This window comes from Wolffia australiana, chromosome 1 (genome assembly GCF_029677425.1).
Source record: "Wolffia australiana isolate 7733 chromosome 1, ASM2967742v1".
Lineage (NCBI taxonomy): Eukaryota > Viridiplantae > Streptophyta > Magnoliopsida > Alismatales > Araceae > Wolffia > Wolffia australiana.
Window position 1 is genome coordinate 5,825,406 of NC_135835.1, and position 20,752 is coordinate 5,846,157.

Here is a 20,752-nt window from a genome sequence, read left to right on the forward strand (position 1 = left end):
TAGAACGAGGCCACCATCATGGCTGACCATTTCTGCATGACTTGCCACAGCCTGCCGCATGGCGTCCAAGTCGTCTATATCAGCGTCATAGTCCGGTTCATACGATGCGTCCGATGCGCTGCTATCAGTAGTCTTAGGAGGATTTGTTGTCACTGATACACGTAATGACAGTAGTGCAGCATGGACGATGATGTTCAACACGTGGGCAGCACACTGGACATGTCGGTCCTGAGTGAACCTGTCGTTAATCGATTTTAGTTCCTTTGCGAGTAGCCCTACCATCCGCTCGTTGCTTGACGCATTGTCGGTGGTGATTGAACTAACCTGCAAATCAAAATTGTTAGTCTTCCAAAACGGATGTAGGAGCTAAAATTGAAGCCAGTTTAAGAGCTTTCGACCTTCGTTTTCAAGCCGAAGTCTTCCGACACTTGGAGGACTATTGCGCTCATATTCTCGCCACTGTGTTTGCCGACTAGATCACGTATAGCAAGTACACGTTCGCATAGTTCCCACATGCTGTTCACCCAGTGAACCGTGATGCTGAGAAGACCACAGGAATTCTCGGTGGTCCACGCATCAACTGTTAGGGACACACTAGGGACATCTGCTAATAACGACACAAGCTTTCCCTTCATGTTCCCATATAGCTTGCGCGTCGCATCCTTGATTGCCTTCAAACCTGGCGGGTCAACTGTCATGTCCGCGACGTACTTCCACATAATCTTGAACCCCACGTTGTCCACTATAGCCCACGGGGAGTCCGTGAGACAGACGAACTACGCTATGATCTCCTTAGTTTTTTCTCGCGTCTTCTTGACGGCACCGCCCTACCCGTACGCCTCAGTTATCGTACATTGATTGAGATTAATGCCCTTTGCTGAGAAGCAGGAGCCACAAAGGGAGTAGCACTCTGGGTCAGTAAAGCTGAGCTCTGTGACGCACAGTCTAACATCATACAACGTACGACAGAACACAAGTATTCATATGATATAAGAAAATGATGCTTTGACGCTAAATACAGGTTGGAAGCTCCAAAGACGTTTTCTATGACTCAACTTCAGACGTGCATCAAAGAGGAAATGTGTCCGGAATATATTTCAAAGTTAAACAGGAACTGAACAGGCATAAATTTAATGTATAATATAACTGACCTAGATTTCTTTATAATCTTCTAATCGCATAGAAAACGGCTTTGGGGAACCATTCTAGCATAGTACCCTACTCATGTAGGTATCTCCCCATACTCTGTGCCACCCTATGAGACACAATTCATGGCTGAACTGGTGGCTCCCTTTGCTGCCTCTCCATCATCCGCAGGCCCACTACCTCGGCCATTACACATGCCCACTGATTCATCATTGTAAATTAGGCATTTAATATCTGAGTAACCAATTGGCTCGAGGAGAAATTGGAAAAAATTGCAGTGGGACTCGTAATTCATAGATGAAATGATCCATGACTCCTGAAAAGAACATCCTTAATGTCTCTTTAATGATCACTTGTCATAAATGACAATGGGACTACCTTTAGCACCGAAGCAAAATTAGAAAGTAGACATCCACTTCTAAAGTACACATTCATAGATTTGTTTTGACGTTGTGATGACAGGAGCCAATCAAACTCTTTCCACCAACAAACGTCTGATTGCATCAATGACCGGACAGAAATTGTTAAAAAAGGTGGTAGTCGTGTGTGATAAAAGTGGCCCGGCAATGAGGGGAGAATCAGGGGAACCAGCAAAAAACATTGATAAAAACCTTGCCAATTCAAAATCACCATTAAGACATAATTAACGGGAATTAAATAGAGTGAGGGAGAGGGTGGGAGAGCAAGAGAGGGTAGAGAGAGTAGAGAGAGAGTGAGAATATTAGATATTCTCTTATCAAACACTTAATATCAACATAGATATTAGCTTCCCCCTTCATCACAAGTAAACATGATCGGTAAATATTGCCACTTCGATGCCAGATAAAATGGAGAATCCCGACGATAGAGAGTGAGAGAGGGAGATAGAGAGGGAGGGACAGAAATAAATGGAGAATCCCGCCGAAGAAACGAGAAACGTGCAATAATTCAATCTAATTTCAATCTCGTTTTCCAGCAAAAAAATACAAACGGCGAAGAATGAAAAACTTCTAACAAATTACCTGATTATACCCCGAGAGATCAGCAGGCTGATCGCGACCCCCAATCTGGTATCCAGCCCTACGTGGAAATCCCCGTCCGTGCGAGAGAAGAAAAAAACTTCTTCCACAGATAGAGAGGGAGAACTGGAGGAGTGGCGACGATCCAAATAGAGACGGGGAAAGGGACTGAGGGAGAGATCCACAAAGGGAGAGGGAGAAGGACTGCAGGAGAGGGCGAAGGAGACAGAGCGACCCAGAGAGAAGAGGAAGAGGGACTGAGGGAGCGATCCAGCGAGAGACAGAGAGAGGGAAAGAGATCGTAAGGGGACAAGGAGAGGGAGGGATTGTAAGGGGATAATTGTAGGAGTTGAGAGAGAGAGGGAGAGGGCCGGTGACAACACAAATACACAATAACAATAAGATAAAAATACATTAGATATAAAAATGAAAATATTATCCGTCACTATCCGTCACGGTGACAGTGACGCCGTCACCGTGACGGTGACATGACGGTGATGAGGATCTACGGACGAGTGACGGGTCGGTGACGATTTTTTTGAAAATTCATGGAGGAGTGACGTGACGGTGACGTGACGAACATTTCATCACATCACCATCTGTCACAACTCGTCATCCGTCTCGTCACGTCCCGGACGTGCCGTTCCCTAAGTCCACCTCATGCTCCGCTCATTTAAACGGAAACGGACCATTCGGTCATAAATTCGGGTCCCCGCCCGACCCGAAATACGAAATTCGTTTGAATTCATCGGTTCTATAAATTCATCTCTCTCACTCTCTTGGAGGGCGGGCAATAGGAAATGGAGCAGAATCCAGTAACTGAATCCAGCTCGCAGCCACGCTGCGCAGCCGATGATGCAGAAAATGGAAGCGATCGCGTTGTTGAGGTAGATCTAGTAACTGTAATGGCGGAAGAGGCGAAGGTGGAAGCTGTGCAGTTGCCTGAAATGGCGGAAGAATCCCCCCCTGTGAAAGTTTCCATGGGACCTCCCCCGCTGAGGGCTCTGAACTCAACGCCTAAGTCGATTTCCGGAGGTAATCCTTCGTTATCATCTTCCTTTATTGAGGTTAAGCTCGAATCGGAAGGGTCCGATCTGAAGGAAGCGTTGGAGAAGCCGTCTTCGAGGGATAGCTCATCAGGGAGACAATTTTCGCCGCCATATGCGATTCCGCCTTGGAGTGGACCTCCGGGGAAACCTTTCTACTTTGAAGTCCTCAAAGATGGGTCCATCGTCGGGAAACTGGACGTGTAAGTCGTTCACCTCGTTTTGTTTGTTTGAATGTTTAATTGTTCATTCCTAAACGACTGTGCAGGAGATTTCTTACATTTTATTCCATGTGGCATTCGAAAGTCTTCTTTCCAACTCATGTAACTATCAGGCATTATGATTTAATGGTTTATGGATTACCTAAGAAGAAGATCCTCGTTTTTTATCATTTTGAAAGATTTGAACGATATTCACTTTTTTGTTAAGCTTGTAGCTGAGATGCTCTGGAGCGAAGGAGTTGGGCAGAGCCTTTAATAAAATCATTATACAAATTTATGATGCTGAAACTCAGAAAAAAATTATTCGACCGATTCTCAGCTATGTTGAGTCCGATTTTTCAGTGCTTCATCCAATACATCCACTCATAGGTGAAGGGGAAGTACCTTCCAGGATCATTTCAAAACATTTAGATAGAATACGCCTTCAACAGAGCTTTGGTATCTCTTTGTTCGATACGGTCGGGACTTGAGATATATTATAATCCTTTTGAATCTTGCGAAATTGTAATATTGGTATCGGTACATTAATTCAAAAAAAATATATATTGGTATCGGTACAGGAATATACGTGTAATCTTTTTGGGCGTCTTCTGTTTGATATACCGATAATTTGGCAGAGTGATTTGCTATGGTTGCTTCAGGTTAGAAAAAGGTGCATACATGTTTGGACGCGTAGATCTTTGCGATTTTGTGCTTGAGCACCCCACAATTTCTAGATTCCACGCAGGTACGAGCTTCCATTTTCCATGAATTTCAGGCGGTCCTTTTGGAACTCCAAATAATAAGTCTTTCATTAGCTTTAGAATTGCCCTCTTAGAGCAGATGATATTTATGTGAAGTGCAAGGAGGGTGAGATGAGTTTGTAATACTTATGGCAGAAAGTCTCACTGTTGCTATCCTTAAATTTCCTAAGAATGAACAATATATTTAATGCACAAATTTTGATTTATACATCTAGTTCGGCCTAAAAATATTTCAGATACTGCTTATAGATAGATATTTACATTTATTTGGAAATCTTTTTTATGTACCGACAACTCGACCTGATAAAGTCTTCTGTCGAAATGATAGACTAGTATCCAGCCAACAAGTGCGGAACCATTGCGTGTGGACTATCTCATTATTGCACGCCATCATATGTTTCTTTATCATATTTCTGATTAGGATACAGGGAAATTATGTATAATTTCGAACTATCTATTTCTTGTAAGCAGTGCAACTAAGGGTTTGGAGCTGTTTAACTTTTAAATTTTGACACACAGTTAATTTTTTCTCTTTCCAGTGCTTCAGTATAGGAAGGAAAGTGAAGCGTTTATTTATGATTTGGGAAGTACGCATGGCACCTTTCTCAACAAGCGTCAGGTGCAGCGCATTCTTCATGACATATTCTATGAGAAAAATTTTCTTCAAAAATACAGTATATAATATATGGAAAAATATTTTTAGTAGGAAGGGATCTCACTCTTCTTGAGTTACTTGTGTCAACCTGAAGTGATTCTAGATGTTAATGATAGTGGAATTTATGCGTCTTTTAATTTTTATGGTTCAATCGGAGATTCGTGAAAATATTATTATGTACCGGTGTTACAATGATGACAGATGAACACAGCTTAGTGGCCCAATCCATTGAAGGTGACCTTGAGCATCATCTAGCTAGTTGTTCTGATTGCAGTAACGCATATTGGAGGTTTACTTGCATAACATTTACGCCAGCATATTTTCATCACGTTATGAATACAGGGGCAAGACGAAGAGACAGACATTTTAAATGACCTCGTAATATGATTTTAAGTATTGTTGATGTAGGTTTATTTAACGTTTCATTTTGGCGTTGATGTAGAACAGTTAACTTTTCACAAAAAAAACACGGATAAAGTATTTAAAATGAAGATTAAGGTTTATGCATTTTATTCGAATTTTAAATGCTTGAAAAATGGTAAACAACTAGATAAAAGTGCATTAAAATACGGTCCCCCGAGCTGGCTTTGTCCGTTAACAACCATATATTCTTCTCTTGTGAGGGTAAAAAAGTGAAAGTAGCTTAGCATCTTTATGTGGGATTGTTTATGGTTTTGTCTTTGTCTGATAATGTTTTCATTTAGCTCACTCTTGTAGCTTAGCATCTTTATGTGGGATTGTTTATGGTTTTGTCTTTGTCTGATAATGTTTTCATTTAACTCATGTCAGATCATGAAGAAATCGTACACTGAAGTGCATGTCGGTGATATAATTCGATTTGGGCAGTATGTACTCTTTCTCTTCAGCAGTACATTGCCGTTTTCTGTTCCTTTAGCTATTTGAGAATCGGATAATTTTTTTTTTTGAAAGAAGAGAATTGGATACCTTTGGGTAGAGCTTTAGGGCTCTTCACGTGTACCATTGGGTGGTTACCGCTTTGCCGGGTGATTGCTTTGAATCATCTTTCAAAAAAAAAGGAAAATAACATTAACTCTGTGTGACAGCAGTCAGTGCCCGCTAGGTCCCACCGCTTGGGTTTGGACAGGTGGAAGGACCAGAACCTCTAATTTCTATTCATGTGAATAGCAGGTTTAGATACCTGCGTAACTAATACTGGGCAACAACCCGCTAAGTTAAGTCACTTATTATTCACGTGGCCCACTGACCATAGTTTATTAGAACAGAAAGAAAGGTGGGCCACTTATAACACGAGGCCCACTCACATAAATGTAAAATGGCTGGGAAATAGGAATGGGGACATCACTAACAAATATTTTTTCACATTTCTTAACATTGAAGAGTATTTTTTGTCTCCCATGGGCGGGTCGTAACCGACCCTTGGGTAGGATATGATCGACCCTACGGTCGTGCTCATAGACCGATCCAGCCAAGCCCCGGAAGCCATCCAGGGGTGTTTTATATATTGTTCGCTACAGTTTGTTGGCATGTCGCAAGCACACATATCTCAATTACATGTGGACCTCATTCTCCCATGCCCACGGCACAAAGTAAAGAGATACAATAGTGAGACCTCGGGTTCGATGGGGGGTCCTCGGTTGTCAGCAGATGGCTCTTGTCCCACTCGGAGTCTGCTACGGTGCCTATGCAGGACATTGTGGAGTCCCCCCTCTGGCTTTAACATTGAAGAGTTAAAGAAAAATGTTCAAGAATCAGAGAAGATCAGAATCTGACGCTTTTGTTAGAAATCTGTTGTTTTGAGTCTGATACAGACCACATAGGTCCTATCTTCTTCGATGTAACTCAACATATATAGATAATGAGATGCCTCAATTTGATCACTGTTCCATGTTCAGTCATAGAGATGGCATTGGGGGTAGAGACGGAGATGAGAGAGAGAAGGTCCTGGGTTGGAGAGGAGAACAGGATGAGATGTTGAACTGAGGAGGTAGGGATCAATCAGGGATGACCCTCCTGAAGATGCAGTAAAGGAGAGATGATCATGAGGACAAGGAATTGTAGAGGGAGATAAAACTTTGAGGTTGAGGAAAAGAGACACGGAGCTTCAACTTCATAATGCGTCCTGCTGGCTGCCCTCCTAGAGGGACAGCTGCCCTATTTAAAGGGAAGACAAAAAAGGCAAAAGACGGGTTTTCCCTAAGGAGGGTTGGGGATCATATTAGAGTTTTCATTGCTCTTGCGGAGGGGGTTTATATGTCTATGTGGAAAATGTCAGTTCATATAATAGGTAATGTTAGGAAACGACAATAGTTACATGAATTTAATTCCATGAGAAATTTACGATGCACGAATTTTGCATTTTTACTGCAACATTATACTCTTTGAGGATCTGATTGGACATTGCATATCTCAGATCATCCCGTTTGTACATCTTTCAAGGACCTTCAGATTTGATGCCCCCAGTAAGTACTTTGATTTTGGTTATCGTCATGTGTGTGGCCTTCACTGCTGTCCAACTGTTATATTTCTTAACAGATTTCTTATTTTTGACATTTCTTGTGTCATTTTCATGGACTTCCATCCTTACATCTAGCAAATGAACCCCACATTTTCCTGGCAGTTATATTTTCACTTTTTGTCGTAATTTTCAGATTTTCTATTGTCAAGAATAAACACATTCATATGTCTTTATTTAAGTGTTAGAAGTCTCCTGTACTTTACTTATATCCGTGATAATAATTTGTAATGGGTCAGTTGTTCTCAGCCCACATAAGTAGTTGTATGAGTAGACTTCTTAATAAAAGGGATAGAAATCCTCTGGAGTTATTTCTCCTTTGGAATTTCTCTGTACTCAGCTGATGGCATCACTCTCGTTGCAGCCTTCATTTTTTGACAGCTATCAAAATGATTTTATCATTTTTATATTTTTGTACATTTGATGGGGCTGATTCCTCTTGTTTTAGTGATGTTGACTCATCTGTATGAACTGGGTTACATTGTCTGAAATGAATTTGGTGGTCTACACAGGAAGGTGACCTGAAGAATTTGAGAAACGCTAGGGTTAGAGAGGAATTACAAGATCGGGAGGCTTCTCTTTTGCGTGCAAGGGCGCAAGCTTCCATGGAGGATGGCATCTCTTGGGGAATGGGTGAAGATGCAATAGAAGACACGAGTGAGGTGGTGTTTCATTGATGTAATTGTAGAAAAATTCTTCACTGACGAAGATTTATTTGTTGTGAAAATGGTTTCAGAAAGATTGTCGCCATTTATGTCTTAATCATACTTTTCAAAAAAAAAATTCTCCATTTTTCACAGCATAAAATATCAATGCAAATTTTACTCTCTGTAGGACTCATTTCGCTTAACTTCCTGATTCTTTCCTCTTTTGTTAAATATTACTTCGATGAATGTTTTCTGAAAGTTAATAATTTTAATTTTACAGAACGATGCAGAAGAAGTGACCTGGCAAAATTACAAGGGGCAACTAACTGAAAGACAGGAGAAGACACGCAGCAAGATCATCAAGCGAATGGAAAAGGTGAGGAGCTGTATCCCCCTATACCGCATTTAGTGCTTTTTTCTTCAAAAAAAGTACTCATTCACTCCTTCATCGTATTGATCTTTTTGTCATCATCTTCTATCATGTTAAAATTAGTGATTGTCCAACCGATATCCGATATCGGACAACCGATATCGAATATCCGAGAAAAAACTGGGACGGTGTCTGTTCTCGGATATTTGATAACGGTCGATATCCGTCCTTTAGGTCTAGACGGATATCGGGGGTAAGAACAAAAAGGGTATCAGATACCAGATATCGGATTTTGATACCCGGATATCGGTACTGTAGCAACCGATATCCAATATTGATATCCGATATCCGGATATCAATAAAAACGGATACCAAAAATTTAATTTTCGGTATCCAGTACAATATCCGTCCCGATACCGTAATTCGATACTAGTATCAGGACAGGCGAACCCTAGTTAAAATCGCAACTTTGTTTTTTTCACAAGAGAATTGGTTGTTTAAATAAGCTTTTTAGTTCTCCCCCTTGTGTCTATTATTGTTATTTCCAGGAAGACTTTGTTGGATCGCATCGTTTCTCTTCATACTTTCTCTTAGTCACCATTGAGCAGCCTAGTTAGTATCATATTGTTGAAGATCCCATCCATGGTTGGCACCGAGATTCATCTGTATTTTACCAGTATTCTTTTCATGTCTCAGCAAATATCTTCACTAAATTGATTCTGTATCATTGAGTGTATCTTTTCTTCAAAAAGGTATGTGTGGGCGTATCCTTCTGTCACAGCTCAGCCCTCGCATTTCTTGACAGTTCTATCTGCCTTCTATTTAAAAGTATAAACCCATGTATAGCAGAAAGGTGTTTTTCCAATAGGTAATGCAGTCACTTTTGATGCTTTAGTTTCTTCATCCATATCCACAAAGTTTCATACATGTTGGTCAGCTTATGTTGTTCTGTCCAGCACTAATCAATGAAGGCAAAGAGGATTCAGAAGGGAAACACGAGATGGCAAAACCCCTTAACCATCAAGAGTTTGAACTCCCTTAAATATGGAACCAACGTCCGTTTAGTATTTAATAAAAGTGGCATATGCATGTGTTTTTGTTAGTGGATTATTAGATCTTATGATGGTATATTTACAGAACAGTATTCTTTGAGTTTTTTTTTTTGAAGAAGAAAATTACATGTGGCAGTCATCTGACAGAGTGGTGGTCACCCACTTTGTACCAGTACATCCCGAACAAGACTACTATCCCCAAAAATTCAAACCCTCCCTCTTGACTTACAAGCTGGGGGAGCCAAGTCGCTATGATGACTTCAGCTTTGTAGATAAGTCCCTCCGCAGAGACCTGTCGGCCTTGATCGCTACCTTGTTTCAGTGAAGCCATATGGCCCACAACACTGTCAGAGCTCAACCCTTCACTTCTCTCCTCTTAGATCCGTTCCGCCACATAGACCCCAAAAGGTATCCTCCGAGTTGTCTCTGTCAATGGTGGCTCCAGAATGCCCCAAGTCTTGCAAGCGACAGGCAGTGAAAAATATATGGTTGCAGTCCTCCTCCCCGAAGCATTGGGGGCACACAGCCGATGTATCTGGATACATCTTCTTACGAAAGGCTCATCTCACCCATCTTCTTCACAATAGTAGCCACGCAAATATCTTCACTTTCAGGGGGATTTTTTGACACCAGATAGGCCGACATGCCAGTATGACCAGCTGCTCCTCTTCAATGTCTTCGCGGATCCTCTCGTATACTTTTTTGACAGTAAATTGAGCGTTGATCCATTCTCAGGCATCTTGCTCCCCAGGTCGTGGACTCCATTATCCCAAGTTGTGTTGGTTGTTTAGGAGCTCCATCAACCTCTGTTCCGACTGGGCGTCGGCTATCGGCAGACATCATGTGCCATCCCTGCATTCTCCCACCATGATACTTGGGCTTTGGGTCATTGCAAAAAGCCTTGGGAACGTCTGTCAGAGCAGGCCACGCGGCGACCATGGATCCAACCGATATTGGAATAGCGTCCCGACACCTAGCCTTGCCGAGAAGAACTCACGGACTCGGGGGAAAATCTGTCTAAGTCCCTGCCAGAAGGCCGACGTCCCTCTAGCTGTGACCGCTTTATCCTCCCAGTTTAGCCATTGACCATAACAATCTCGTAATATGTGTATGGTAAGGTCGTCTTGAACATCGGAATTGATTCTCTTGAACATTGGAATCTAGTCGACCCTATCATAAAGGGTAGAGAAAGAATTTATCTGTGGCCAGAATTTTCTAGACGCACAAGTTGTTGATGGATTAGGAATATTTTAATTTTTTCCCTGGACTAAAATTTGACGAGATTAATGATAGAGACCTTGATATATTGAGTGAAGAAGTCCTAGGAGAAGGGAAGCTCCGGGGAGAGAGAAAGCTCCGAGGAGAGAGAAAAATGTAGAAAAACTAAACTGCTTGATTAGGGTTCTCTTCAAGGAGATACATATAGAGAGAGGCGTTAGATTTAGAAAGAAAGAGGCACAGAAAAACATATAAAGCCCATTCAACATTGAGAAAATAAGAAGGTAACAGAGGAACAAAGGTGGCGACAGGCCCAGATTGCCACCTGTACTTCCTTGGAAGCATCTCCTGCTTCCTTCTTCTTCCTCCTTTATTGCATATGAGCCAACAGGCGACTTATTCTCACCTGCTCTCTTTATCTGGGTGGTTTACATGTATTTAGATGAAAGGTATCCTCAAATAATTGACGGGAAATAACCCTGAGAAGGGTCAGGAATTGTAACACTTGAAGTTTAGGCACTAGTGGTCTTTTGGTCTTGCATTGATTCAAACTTATTAGTTTCATTCTATATTGTCTTATTTTGGATGTTAACGTGATTTTCAACTTTTCTGATGAGCTTCCTTTCTAAAGGTTTCTAATATGAGGAAAGAAATCGACTCAATTCGTGCAAAAGACATTGCCCAAGGTGGGTTAACTCAGGGTCAGCAGACTCAGATTGCTAGAAATGAACAAAGGATGGGGCAGGTCAGAAATATTTTAATGGAATGAATCTTCTTGGCTTGTACTCGTTGTTCCTTATTAATATTAATCCAACTTGTGCATATCTTGCTCAGATTTTGGAAGAACTGGAAAGCCTAGAAGAAACCTTGAATGACAGTATCCAAGAAAGTATGGGTGCTCGCGCAAAGACTTCACACGGTAAGAAAAAGGGTGCTTCAAAGGATGATGATGAAGACGAAATCCTAAGGTAATAACGATTAAACGTGTATTTTTTTAAAAAATCATTCTTGGACCTTTGCAATCAAAAAGGTTACTGTAGAAATCTAGATTAGGGATTCGAATTTGATCGGATAGATGGTGAAGGGACTGTAAGGTCCTGATGGGGGGGGCTCACCGATTCATCGGGTGTTCACCCCTTTTATATTTCAAAAAAAAAGGTTACTGATGCATGGGTTCTAATCTGTTGTGGCTTCAAACAACAGAGCATTTAATTTTGATCAATTGGTCTTCAAATAATCTGAAGACGATTCATATTTTACTAATTGTATTTCGGAATTTTTTAATGAAAGCCAATTTAGCCGTCAAAAAACCACCATCTAAATTCCTCCCTAACGTGGGAATTCTGATAGTCATGATCAACTGCCAAATTCTACTATAAAATTTTGAAGTTTTCTTAATTCCCAAATGTATGGAATCTTCCTCTGATCTCTGCACAAGAAAACATGTCGAATAAATATGTCATCCTTGTGTTCTTCGTAGTAGTGGACAGTTCTAAATCATGAAAAGACCGATTCATCATCTGAGGCAGATGTTACCCTCTAACTTCTGCATGACTTTGAAGTCAGATATCCATCTGATTCTCTCTAATTGGTGACTATTATTAAGTCTAATTTTCTTCTATGTCTGCTTTATGACAAATATCCATTTTTACTGTATATTCTTCCCTGCTATATTGTTTACTTGGTTCATCGAATTATTCAAAAAATGTGTCTAGATTCATCTGTGGAATTTATCCTAAAATGTTTGCTTCCTTTCCGTCAGTGATGAAGATGAGTTTTACGATCGCACAAAGCCCAAGCCTAAGAAGCATCCTGAGCAGAAAGTGGTTGAAACAGCTGAGACGCTTCTTGACAAGAAGGACGCCCTTGTGAAGGAAATTGAGGAAAAGATAGCGCTGTTCGAGGAGGAGAAATGCCGAATGAATTCGGACGCAAATGGAACTCCTGAAGATGGGGACGAGCTTGATGCTTATATGACAGGGCTTTCGTCCCAGCTTGGTGAGCATTTTTGCAAAAAAGTTAACTTTTAAAGTATTTTACACCTCCCTGTGATATCGATGCGGCATATCACTTTTCAGTTTTCTTACTTGGTTCATAACACATATTTTTTCAAAGAATTTTCATAATGTGATATGAAACTCTTTATTCACAAATCAAAGGCCAGATTTTGACTAACTTAGACTTTATTCACAACTTCGTCTACCCGTGTCTATATCTAGTCCAGTTATCATAAAACAATGTGCGACTTCTTGGAGCGAGGCATTTACATGGTTATACAGTCAAAATCTTTAATAGTGATTTGCTCTTCGAAGAGAATGCCAATTCTATATATTGAAATATTTAACCGTTCTAGAACATCCAGATAAAGAGATCCCGGATCAAGAATGGGGGAGGTGAGAGATTGGGTAACTTGAAAGAGAAACAGAGTTAGGATGATGGAGATGTCCTGGTAGAGACCACCCCCCTTTTGATCAGCAGGCCCGATTCTGCTTAGCAGCCCTGTGGTTGCTCTGCAACCACAATTCTTAAAACGACCTCAGAATAATAATGTCGTTCTGTCTCTTTTCCCCTCTTTATTTATAGGATCGGTTTTCCTTCTTGAGACTCTCCACGTGCTGATATGGATCTCCACCTTTTCTTGGCTCACCTCTGTTACGTTTTTAAAAAGACCGTATCATATGGTAAATCCCCAAGTTTTTCTGCAGTAATGGAGGATTATTTCAATTCCCCTCTCATCTGTCCCCAGAGCCCAGTCCCTCTTTTTTACCTTTCATTTCGGCTGTGCTTTTCATCTTGAAAATCTTCTTACTCAACACTTCCATCTGTAGATCTCCTGGAAAACTGAAATTTGGCAGTTTAGTTTGACAAAACCAAAGCCTCTGACCTTTTTTATAACCCTCAGTTCTTTGGTTTTCTTTTTATTCTATCTCCTCGTCAGTTTTCATGTGATAAAATAACTTATTGCCTAATCGATATTTATATCAATTTGAAAGTTAATTAGTTATGATTTCCCCACGTTTTGTGCAGTGCTGGATAAAACAACTCGAATCCAGGGGGAGATATCTACTCTCCAATCTGAACTAGACCGGATACTCTACTTGCTGAAAATCGCTGATCCAAGCGGAGAGTCGGCTAAGAAAAGGGAATCCAAGAAGATAAAATCTGCATCGACCCATGTAAAAGAGGTCTCTTCCCAACCGGAGAAAATATTGGCCCCCAAAAAGCCCGATTCAAAGACAACTACCTCCCCTCCGATCGACGACATTAAACCGAAATCTAAGACTCAGGAAGAATCCAAACCCGCAGTATTCAGTGTCCCTAAACCTCAATGGCTTGGAGCTGTGAAGGAAGGAACTGCCAAGTCTGAAGAAGAACAGCAAGGAACTGGTTTGGGACCCGAAGAGAAACAAGATGAATTCATAGATTATAAGGATAGGAAGGTCTTGATTGACGAGGACGGGTTAGAACAAGCGGAAGCGGGTTTAATCCTCCGAAAGAGGAAACAGGAGAGACGGGAAGAAGCTCCGGCAGCCTCTGCTTTGGATGCAGAATCTGCCGTCGCGGATGCCGTAGCGCTGCTATTAAAGCATAAAAAAGGGTATGTTCCTCCGGAGGATGAAGTCGAGGGTGGAGACGAATCTGGGAAGAAGAAAGCAAAGAGAGTTCTTGGTCCAGAGAGACCTCCTTTTCTTGAGCGAAGCTCGGAATACGAGGCATGGATGCCTCCTGAAGGTAGGTTTTTTTTTCGATCTTTTCGAAAATTTTATGCATTTGGTGGACAGAGTCGAATTTTTCATCTTCGCTGTTTTTTCATTGTAATTGACTCTGAAAAAGGTTGGCAGACAAAGATGAATTGGCAGACAATGGTGGATCACAGAATCTTGTCACCCTCCTCATCCATCGGTGACTTTGATTATCAGATGTCGATGACAATGAGGATCCATCGTCGTTAACTCTGTCAAAAGGGTTGGCAGACAACAATAAATTTGACATTGTGGTCCCCAAATGTCGTCATCGTTGTACCTATTTGAGCTTGGACGCATGAAGATGATGATCCGTCATCATTACCGATGATGATGATGATGATGATGATTGGTTATAGTGGTTATCATCCATCGATCATTATCATCCTTGATGCCAAACTCTGATGCAGATCTTGGACATATTTGAGCTTGGACGAATGAGGATGATGATCCGTCATCATTACGGATGATGATGATTGGTTATAGTGGTTATCATCCATCGATCATTATCATCCTTGGTGCCAAACTCTGATGCAGATCTGGTCTTCTTAGAGTTAATGTAAAGTGTTTTTTCTCGTCCTTAAAACTTATCTAATTCATCTATTCTCTTAGGGCAATCGGGTGATGGAAGGACATCTTTGAATGAGCGCCTTGGCTACTGATCTGATTTACAGCAGGCTTCCAAATATGATGTAAAATTCTAATCTGAAGGTGATTAGGTGATCTAAAGCTATCTTCAGAATACATCAATCAGAGCTCCCATGTAGTAATCCATCCTAATGAAAGGTTCCCTCTGTTTTAAATTTCATGTAAAATATTAATTTTCTCTGGGTCCAGATTTTGAGCATGCTTCCCAAAATTTAACGCGGCGTCTTATTTGTTATTTCTGTTGTAAAAGGTATATTACCGCGTATTCGGTTTGCTGTTTAAACAGGATATTTAGGCACAACGTTAGCCATTGAAAAATTGTCTTTTGAAGTCCCCTTGACAGGAAATATATGGAGAGTTAGAGGCGAGGGGTGCAAACAATGCCACCTTACAACTTATATCAGGTATTGTGTGTAAATTGAGTTATTTTGATTGTTATTTTTTCCCACTCAAGTTACCAGACTGCAGCAAATGCATTGGAAACTCAAACATAATCATCAAAGTTCTCGATTCATTGAAATGATAATAAATTTAGCTTGATAGACCTATTGTATCTCTTTAACAAAAATTGCGAAAATTTCCTAAACTTCCAGAAAAATTCAGCTTCCTAGACTAAGTCATCCAGTTTTTGATTTGATTCAGCTCTCTGCTGATCAATTTGGATTTGTAGTGTCTGAAGTTTTTCATATCTCATAAGATAAACTATCTAATTCTATCTGTAGAAATTGTAGAAATTATTTCGCATGTGTTTCTGAAACTCCTTCAGTAAAATAGAGTCTACACTGGTAGAGAGAGAAATTAATAGTCGTTGAATTTGCTAGAAGAGTTGAACTGAGAGAGATCCGGAATTCAAACAAAATGTGAAATAAAAGAGACTTCTAGACTGAGATCAATAGGTTGATTTATAAATAGCAAAAGATAAAATCTGAAGATTTCCATGAAAAATATTGAATAAATGCAAGAGTCAACTGTGATACTGAAAAGCCGAATTGGATTCAGATGGTGGAGCCAAATATTCAAGTAGAGGTTAGAAAATTTAAGGAGCTACTCTTGAGTGAAAAGGAATGTATAAGTGTGAGTTTAAAAATTTCCAAGAATGAGAGTTTGAGCGTGAAAAAAGATTATCATTGATTTTAGTATTTTCCTAATTACTTATTTATTGGGTATCTTTTGAGAAGAAAACAGAAGGGCGGCCGGAAAATTTTCCTAGGGAGCAATTACTGAGGATATTACTTAGAAAGGAAGCTCCCACAATGGACCTTAGTGGTAGGAGGAGGATGAATCATGTGCAATCGATAAAGTTTTTTAAGAACATTTATTTTTAGTGCTAATTGTTATGTCCAACTAATAGGGATATGGCCTTGCTGGCCTACACTATTGATAAATAGTGTGAAGCTCTAGGAAAAAGAAGTATCTTATTACATGATTGGGGAGTATCCGATATCTATGATAACTAAATGTCATGTCTTAACATGTATTTTTTAGATATCATTGAGTATTCATATAATATTTTTGCCAACTAATCTGCTTGATAATTTTTTTAAGAACCTAATCCCCCTTCTTAGTTTACATCTTAGGACTAAGCATCAATAAGCTCACCCAATTAAGACCATGACTACATGTAATGACTAAGTAAATTATGATGAGATTATAATACTGTGATTGGTAGTATTTGAACATGTGTTCTAAATATTCATATTCAAAGGATACTCATGAAGGACATATAAATATCCTGACATAATACAATTATGTAGCCTCTTTCATATAATGAGTATGGTTGTTTTCGAAAACTATTAGAGTGGGGACACTAGGGATAAATAGTGGGTACTTTTTGGGAAAGAGTTTACTAAATTGATATGTATTAATTCTATAATGGTATTATTCCTAAAGTCAACCAAGACAATTTATGGTATGATTGTACAAGTGGCCCTAAGACTTGCGACACCAAAAGCACCTTGTGGATGGATGTTTATGTTTTGACTTTGTCCTATGAGTCTCTTAATCACTACATTTCTAATCATCCTAGTTTCGATGCGGCAACAAGCCCACAAGAGTTATTGTGAGGTCAAGACGGGATCGCCCACCTTCTAAAGAAGAGGATATTGACTCAAGGAGGCACATGGACTAAATGTATGGCCAAAGTAGTGGAAGTATATGTTCTTGAAAAGGAAGTAGAATCCCTGACGACAATCGTTCCCCAACAATGATAACAATTCTTAAACTCAAATTTAGGGTGTTAATTTGTTGTTGATATTTGAGTTATTCAATAACAATTTATAAAATTTAGTTAAACACTCCAATATGATTCAAGAGGGATGAGAGGAGATATCTATAAAATAGGGAAATTGTGATGTGATGAATATGAGGTGGTGAAAGGGTAATATTAATTATTTCATAAGGATGACATGAATAATAATATGAGGAATAGGTAGGAGGACGTGGATAGATAAAATGAAAATGAGGGAGTGAGATAGAAGAAGATGTCAAGAGATGATGGATGTAGAAGATGAATAAGAAGATAAGATGATTAAATAAGTGAATGGATGATGGTGAAAATAGAATTATTGAAGAAGAGATGATAATGATCTAACTAATGGATGTGATGTAAGAATGGATAGGTGGTTGTGAGATGGAGAAGATGACGATGGATTTGATGATTTAGGGTTTTTATATGACACAAAGGTGACAAGATCTTGATCGATATTGGAAATGGATGTGGTAGGGTGAGATGATGGAAGATGGTGATGAGAAGGAGATGATGAACATAATGATGTGGATCTAAGTAAAGTGATGTGAAGGAGAGAAACCAATGTAAGGCACGAGGCTAACCTTTGATCCCTATGTTCCACGGGGATCACGGCATCTTCCTGATGAAGATCAGCCTTCCCACAACTATGTTGACGTTCTCCAAGCACTCAAGACACCAAGAACACACTTGATGGACCTTCAAAACTCCACTTTCTTTCCATCTACCTCTCTAGGAGGAAGTAAGCTTAAATATAGTTTTTACAAAATTCTGATAAACCCAACAAAGGCTCTATTTACATATTCAACTATATGGATTGGATGAGGTGGGAAAAAGAAATATACACTCAAAAATTCAGCCGGAAACTCCTAGATCGTCAGATATTCTGATGTTAATTTGGATCATTCTCAGCCCTCGAATTTTCGGTCTCAGGCCTCGAATTTGGGTCATTCTCTCTCTTCAGATTTTTGGTCTCCTCTGATTTTGAGAGACAAGAAAGTCAAAGAGTCATTAAATAATTCCCAAAAGAGATATTGATTAATAAAATTTTAATATATATATAATTTTAATATATGTGTTCTTTCAGAATATGTTGTCATAAAAATCATTAAAAGTACTTAAAATCTCATAGAATTCAAAATATCATTATAAAAACAAATTTAATTATTTTAGTCTTGACAAAATCTCATATAATCAATTTCGTGTGAATAAACATGTAAATATGGTATTATTAACCTACCAAAATTGTGTGTTATCAGCTTCGCACCTCAAGGGGGGGCAACTCAAGTATCTAATGTTTTAAATTAGTACTCTATTAATTACAATAAAATTTGATATATCTATTTTATAAGGTCAGTCAATAATAAAAGGGCCATTATAATTCAAAAGGCCTACAAGGTCACACGCACCAGATTTTTAATACATTGGTAGATATACTCCCAAGACAAAGACTTTTATGAAAATTTCCCAAGTGCTTTTTTAAAAATTTATGGAAGGTTTCCACATTTGAGTGACTTTGACACTCACTTGAGAAATTTTGAGTGTCTGTCCCTCTCTTCTCTTGCTCCTCCTCCACGAGTGTTGCTTCAAATGAGAATAGATAGTGGGGGAACAAATAATTGAATAATTTTACTAGTTTTTTTTTCACACCAAGTTCGAACCAAGTAGAACTTAACATCTTCTAGCTGTTCCCATGCTCACCCTCAAGAGGTATATGGAAATCTTCAAAGCATCAGATCTACTCTTTGCTTCCTCAGATTGAGCATGTTCCAATGCCGTTCCAAAAATGTTGATGGACATACTAAGGTTCAAAAGTTTATTTTTATGGACTATGGTTTGTAACGAATGATGCATAATAATCATCTATTTCCCATATCATTCAATGTGAGATACCATGACTAGATGATTATTATCTTCCCATTATGAAAAGACCATCTTATCCATTTTCATGCATTATACATATAATAGATGACTAAATGGAAGGTTCATTCAGTCTTATTTGGTATGTCTGAAACCATCATCCATTCCAAATTAACCGCTCGAAGACGTGACAAATTTTTATGGGTCGAAAAACTATTCCACATTGTAGGCATTGGACGGGGATGAGGCAAATGTACTAAAATTTCATTTTTATAATTTTTTCTCAAAATTCAAAACATCTATGAATAAAAAAGTCTATGGTTCTCCATTCTCGTTGTCATACAGAATGGTGATGATGGAAATATAAGTGGCTAGCAAGCCAATCACATATTCCCTATCTCATTCCATATTAATTAATATACCATATTCATTAAATCTACGTGTGAGGCATCTAATAAACTCGCGAATTCATGATGGAACTTAGTGAATTATGATGAGATTGACATACAAAGATATCTAGTCTTTAAGCATGTGTTCTAAATATACTTATTCGAAGGATACTCAAGAAGGATATCGAAGTATCCGGATAGAATATCACTCTCTAGCCTCACTCATACGATGAGCATGGCTGGTCTTGTAGCCATCAGTGTGGGGACACTAAGGATAGATAGTAGGTGATCTTTAGTGGAAAGAATTCATTGAATTGATCCGTACGAATCCCTGGATGGTATTATATTGAATTGTCTATAAGGTTCATCCATGTCACGGTTGTATAACTGGTCCTTAGACCTGAGACACCGAAGACGTCTTGTGGACGGACATTTGTACTTTGACTACAACTTACATGTCCCTAATCATGGGATTCTAAATAGTCTTAGTTCTGGAGCATCAAGAAATTCACGAAGATGGTTGAGTGGTCAAGATGGGATCATCCACCCTCGGTATAAAGAGGAGACAACTCAAGGAAGACAAAGCGGTGAAGTCCTTGGCCAAGGCAACTAAATATCGGAAAAAGAGTTCTCTGAAGATTTTCAAACGCATAAATACCAACTCAGATGACCGATTAGGGTTTGATAGTTGACCATACCCTAAGTAGTCCAAGGAGCATCAAGTGGACGAGGGACTATACGTACACGATAATTGATGATGAACAATTTTCATGAGTGAGTCAATACACACTCCTTTGTATATTCTAGAGCACGAGCTGTAGCTTGGCATCCCACTAGCTGGAGACTCAACCTATCGATTGGGTTAAATCGATATGACATTTATTAATCTATATCGAATTCTCATATAGTATCATATTCTTATCATATATTTGATCCTTATTGGAAAGCATGGGTTCTCAACGGTATCATAATCTCGTCGGATATCGAATCCTTCTAAGAAAACATGAGTTCTCAAAGAATCTCAACTCAAGTATCAGATTATTATTGGATATTAAATCCTTACAACGAATATAGATCTTAATAAGAATCAGTTTCTTATCAGATATTGAATCCTGACATGAATTACAGTTCCTAATGAGTATCAGATTCTTAATGAGTGTCACATTCTTATCGTATTTCGGATCATTATTGGAACCTTGGGTTTACATCAACTATCCAAACATTATCGGATATGGGATCTCATTAGCAATACAGGAAATGATGGTTATCGGACATCA

The 20,752-nt window shown here is 39.4% G+C and overlaps 1 protein-coding gene across 1 annotated transcript; it reads left to right on the forward strand.

Moving 5' to 3' along the window:
* The first annotated feature begins 2,935 nt into the window (after positions 1-2,935).
* Positions 2,936-15,202, forward strand: LOC144703400 (SMAD/FHA domain-containing protein). Its single transcript, XM_078575586.1, has 12 exons — positions 2,936-3,393; positions 4,053-4,138; positions 4,694-4,773; positions 5,599-5,654; positions 7,202-7,250; positions 7,816-7,965; positions 8,231-8,326; positions 11,222-11,335; positions 11,425-11,558; positions 12,353-12,588; positions 13,618-14,322; positions 14,946-15,202. The coding sequence occupies exons 1-12, from the start codon at positions 2,945-2,947 to the stop codon at positions 14,993-14,995; spliced, it is 2,205 nt and encodes a 734-aa protein (XP_078431712.1). The 5' UTR covers positions 2,936-2,944; the 3' UTR covers positions 14,996-15,202.
* The last annotated feature ends 5,550 nt before the right edge of the window (positions 15,203-20,752 follow it).

Bases quoted from the DNA above. Each gene is read 5' to 3' on its own strand.
- LOC144703400 (XM_078575586.1), top strand. From the start codon at position 2,945: ATGGAGCAGAATCCAGTAACTGAATCCAGCTCGCAGCCACGCTGCGCA. The intron at 3,394-4,052 runs GTAAGTCGTTCA...TGGTTGCTTCAG, and splicing joins ATCGTCGGGAAACTGGACGT to GTTAGAAAAAGGTGCATACA. The intron at 5,655-7,201 runs GTATGTACTCTT...TGCATATCTCAG, and splicing joins GATATAATTCGATTTGGGCA to ATCATCCCGTTTGTACATCT.